The sequence below is a fragment of the Microtus ochrogaster genome, chromosome 10, assembly GCF_000317375.1.
Source record: "Microtus ochrogaster isolate Prairie Vole_2 chromosome 10, MicOch1.0, whole genome shotgun sequence".
NCBI classification, from domain to species: domain Eukaryota; kingdom Metazoa; phylum Chordata; class Mammalia; order Rodentia; family Cricetidae; genus Microtus; species Microtus ochrogaster.
This window is the reverse complement of record NC_022016.1, coordinates 45,773,789-45,777,970: the sequence shown is the minus strand read 5'-3', so window position 1 is coordinate 45,777,970 and position 4,182 is coordinate 45,773,789. Positions and strand designations below refer to the sequence as shown.

At 49.5% G+C, this 4,182-nt stretch overlaps 2 protein-coding genes across 2 annotated transcripts in view; both read right to left on the bottom strand.

Annotated features, from left to right (window-relative positions):
- The window catches only part of Nbl1 (NBL1, DAN family BMP antagonist), a 48,879-nt gene extending 46,449 nt beyond the window's left edge, over nt 1-2,430 (bottom strand). The window contains exon 1 of the mRNA XM_026781952.1: nt 2,363-2,430. The gene's annotated coding sequence lies outside the window, so the exon portion shown is untranslated. The remainder of the gene's footprint in view (nt 1-2,362) is intronic.
- Nucleotides 1-2,546, bottom strand: part of Minos1 (mitochondrial inner membrane organizing system 1) — a 28,572-nt gene extending 26,026 nt beyond the window's left edge. The window contains exon 1 of the mRNA XM_005352950.1: nt 2,363-2,546. Within this exon, the coding sequence (XP_005353007.1) occupies nt 2,363-2,426 (64 nt within the window). The 5' untranslated portion in view covers nt 2,427-2,546. The remainder of the gene's footprint in view (nt 1-2,362) is intronic.
- Nucleotides 2,547-4,182: the final 1,636 nt, after the last annotated feature.

Below are 4,182 nucleotides of genomic sequence, written 5' to 3'. Positions count from 1 at the left end.
ATTAAAGGCATGAGCCACTTCCGCCCAGCTTAATTTTCTTTTTTGTTCTTTTTATTTCCTCGAGACAGGGTTTCCAGGTATAGACCTGGAAAAATATTTTGGACTAAAGGGAGACCAAGTGGTTAAGAGCACTTGTTGCTCTTGCAGAAGTGAAATAATGAAACATGCCCCCAGCAAGGCTGCAGCATGCCTGGGCAGCCCGTTTATATTGGGTTTCATGGTCTGAGTTGATGAGGATGACTGCCCAGGTCTCTTCCTCAAGGAACAGGTTCCATGGACTTGCGAACTCAAATTGCTGGTAGAGGACCCAGGTTCAGTTCCTAACTCCCTTAACTTTCAATAATCCAGTTCTAGCAGATCCACCAACTTCTGACCTCTTCCGGGAGCAGACATGTACATGATGCACAGACATGCACACAGGCAAATCACCTGCCTACATTAAGTAACAGCAATATTGTTGGCCACTTCCAGAATTACTCATTTCTAATAACAAAGCAGCTATTGAACTCTCCCAGATCTCTAAGGTAGCAATAGTCACTGACAACTTAAAACCAGGCAAACAGGCACAGGGGCCTTAGCTATCCCGTTGTGTCAGAACTGATGGGGACGAATGTGGAAGTAACTGTGATCAGATCGTTCACGTATTGATTCATCCTGAATAATTTCTACACTACACTCTTCTGGAATGGAGGGAGCAACAGTGAGAAAAACAGAAAACACACCTGGTTTTGCCGAGCTTAGATTTTATTCTTTCCTGACCTCACCATCTAAGGATATAATCCTAAATTCTCTTCAATACATCTCCACGCAGTAAGTATAAAATATGAAGCTATAGCTGGGCGGTGGTGGCGCACGCCTTTAATCCCAGCACTTGGGAGGCAGAGAGAGGCAGGCGGATCTCTGTGAGTTCGAGACCAGCCTGGTCTACAAGAGCTAGTTCCAGGACAGGCTCCAAAGCCGCAGAGAAACCCTGTCTCGAAAAACAAAACAAAACAAAACAAAACAAAAAAAAAAAAATGAAGCTATGTGTGATGGCGCACACCTTCACTCCCAGCACTTATAGGGCAAAGACAGGAAGATTTGTTAACTCGAGGCCAGCTAGGGCTTATACAGTGAGACCCTGTCTCAAAGGGGAAAAAAAATCTAATTTTCAATAATAAATATTAGTACAGAAGAAAAAGTCAGGGGGACTGGGGGGATAGCTTGGTGGATAAAACCCCTGCCCAAATACTCAGCACCTAAACAAAAATCCTAGTGCTGGGGAGGGGGAGCCCAGCAATTAAAAACAAAACAAAACAAAAAAAAAAACTCAATTGGCAGCCAGTTTAGGCAAATTGGTGAGTTCTAATTCCTGAGATTCCCGCTCAAAACAGAAGGTGGAGCCGAATGTGGTGGTGCTTACGCTTAATCCCGGCGCTCCTGAGGCAGTGGCAAAGGTCTCTTGAGTTTAAGGCTAACCTGGTCAACAGTTTTCCAGGTCAGCCAGGGCTACATACTGAGATCCTGTCTCAACAAATAAAGGTAAATCGCTACTGAGAAAGATACCCAACATCGACCTCTGACCTACATACCAACACCGCAAGACACAGCTGAGCGGTTCGCACATACACACAAGAGAAAGATGCAGAGGGGAGGACCAGCAACGAGCTCCAGACCCGGAGCCAGAAATCCTGGGGGAACTCAACTATGCCACAGATTAGAAACGCGATTCCAGGCACATCCCTTCACCTGGATTCCCAACTCACAACGTGGAAAACCACGAGTCACCGTGCTAAACAACGCGCCTACCATCTGTACCACGCTAAGTGGGATTCCATCACCCCCCCCCTCCCCAACCCCATGACCTCATAAAGTGTTTCGTCACAGAACGCGTGTTGAAAAGACAACCTGGAGAGTTCTGAACCATCACCACCATCTCCACTTTTGGACCGGACATCTCCGGATTCAAATAAATGAGGTCCCGCTCGACAGCAATTCCCACCGCGGCCCGGGGGAGGCTATAAAACGCCCCCGTGACCTTCCAATGGCAGTGTTCTCCCAGCTGGGGAGCGGGGTGGGCTCAGGCAGGCTGCTCGCCCGGACCAGGGGACATGTGGCACCGAGCTGCAGAGTTGCACGGCGCGTCCCGCCTTCTTTCCCTGTCCCAGAGCGCCACTGCGCCTCCGGGCCTGCACCACCTTTAACCCGGGGGCCACCCGCGCCCTTCGGCCAGCCGTCCCAGTCACCCGAGTTGACAGTCACCTGTCTGCGCCCCGCAGCTCAGTGCGCGCGGCAGCAGGCCGCGGCCTGACCCCTACGGCTTTCCGTCCGCGCGCGGGCCGCTCGGCTCCGGACGGGGTCTACCAGAGAGAGGAGCGCTCACCTAGTTTCACCACCGCGTCGGCCATGCACCGGTCCCACTTTCTGCCGAGGTCGGACTCCGACATGTTCTCCACCGGCAACTCCAGAGCTCCTCACGGCCGGCCCCCGCGCTCCGTCTGATCGCTAATCTCGCGAGAGCCGGCCGACACCGTAGGCTTCCGGCAGGAGCCGGCGCTCAAGATACCGCGAGATCACGTGTGTCTTCTGTCTTTTCCGGTTGTCACCGCTCTGTCGTCAAGGTGACAGGTTGCCTGGAAGCTGGAGGTGACCCTGACCTTGGAGCTGCAGCGAATGGTAGCGCGGAGGGACAGCTTCCTGATTTACACCCAGGGTCCAGAAGGCCGTCCCTCGCTTGTGTTTCATATTTGTATATATTTTGATCATTCGATCTCGGTTACCATCTCTCATGCCCATCCCATATCCACTGATCCCCTTCTTAACAAGCCCCCCCCTTTTTTAATAGGACCCACAGAGGGGTTTTGTTGTTGATTTTGAGACAGGGTTTCTCTGTGTAACCGCCCTGACTGCCCTAGGACTCGCTTCGTAGATCAGGCTGGCCTCGAACTCAAATGGATCGGCTTGTCTCTGCTGGAATTTAAGGCGTGCATCACCTCGGACTGGCCAGGATCCCCTGAATTTAATAGGGTAACTTGTAAGGATTGGTGGGAGATTATTTATTGGAATATGAACAATTTACAAATGGATTTTTTAATATTTATTTATTTATTTTGGTTTTTCGAGACAGGGTTTCTCTGTAGCTTTTGGAGCCTGTCCTGGAACTAGCTCTTTGTAGACAGGCTGGGCTCGAACTCACAGAGATCCGTCTGCCTCTGCCTCTGCCTCTGGAATTAAATGCGTGGGCCACCACCGCCCCGCTGAATTTTTTAAAAATAGATTTAAAAAAAAAAAACCCTGTGGAGCCTCAACCCGTGTGTCCCTGCTTCCCCAGCTTCTTGTCTCATTCTCTAGTCATAACTGCATGACCCCACCCTTCCCTAATTTTGAGTTTCTGCCAGGCCTCACTTTCATTTTTCTATCTGTGGAGAATCTTGGTTCTCCTACCTCCATCTAAGCTCTTTTACGCCAATCAGTGGTTCTCAACTTGGGAGTCCTGTATCAGATATCCTGCATAACAGATATTTTTACATTATGATTCCTAACAATAGCAAAATTATAGTTACAGTAGCAACACAGTAAAACAATTTTATGGTGGGGGGGGTCACCACAACTTGAGTGAATGAAAACAAAAGAAAAAGGAAGGAACTACCTGCTACCAGGTATGGTGGAGGGAGGGGTTTATTGTAGATAAAGGGAGAGCATAGGCGGAGGCAGGGGCATCTGGGAGAGTCCAGAGTGAACATGGCCAGGCTGAGCTGGACCATGTGAGAAGAGAGGAGGAAAGAGAGCAAGAGAGGGGCAGCCTGGGCTAAGATGCTGGCCAAGAGACCAGCAGGATAAAGGGTAGATCAAAGGAGCCACATAGCCAAAATGGTTGGATTATCTAGGGAAGGACAGCCACCGTGTTTAGAGTAAGGGTGGGGAATGCTAGCCATATCCTGTAACAGGTAGGCACTGAGGGATGCTGGGAGAATCTGGCAGCCAGGCCCACTTTGATATATTAAATAGGCACCTCAGCCTTTTGTCCTGGGTTTGAGACTTAACAATCAGGAACTGTATGAAGGGGTTACAGCCTTATGAAGGTTGAGAACCCTGCTTCTAAGTAATTTGAACCACTGTTGCCATGTATTGCTCCGGATGAAATGGCTACCCCATTTGTATGAGTGTATAAGAATTATTAAGTGTCTACCTTTTCTATCAAGC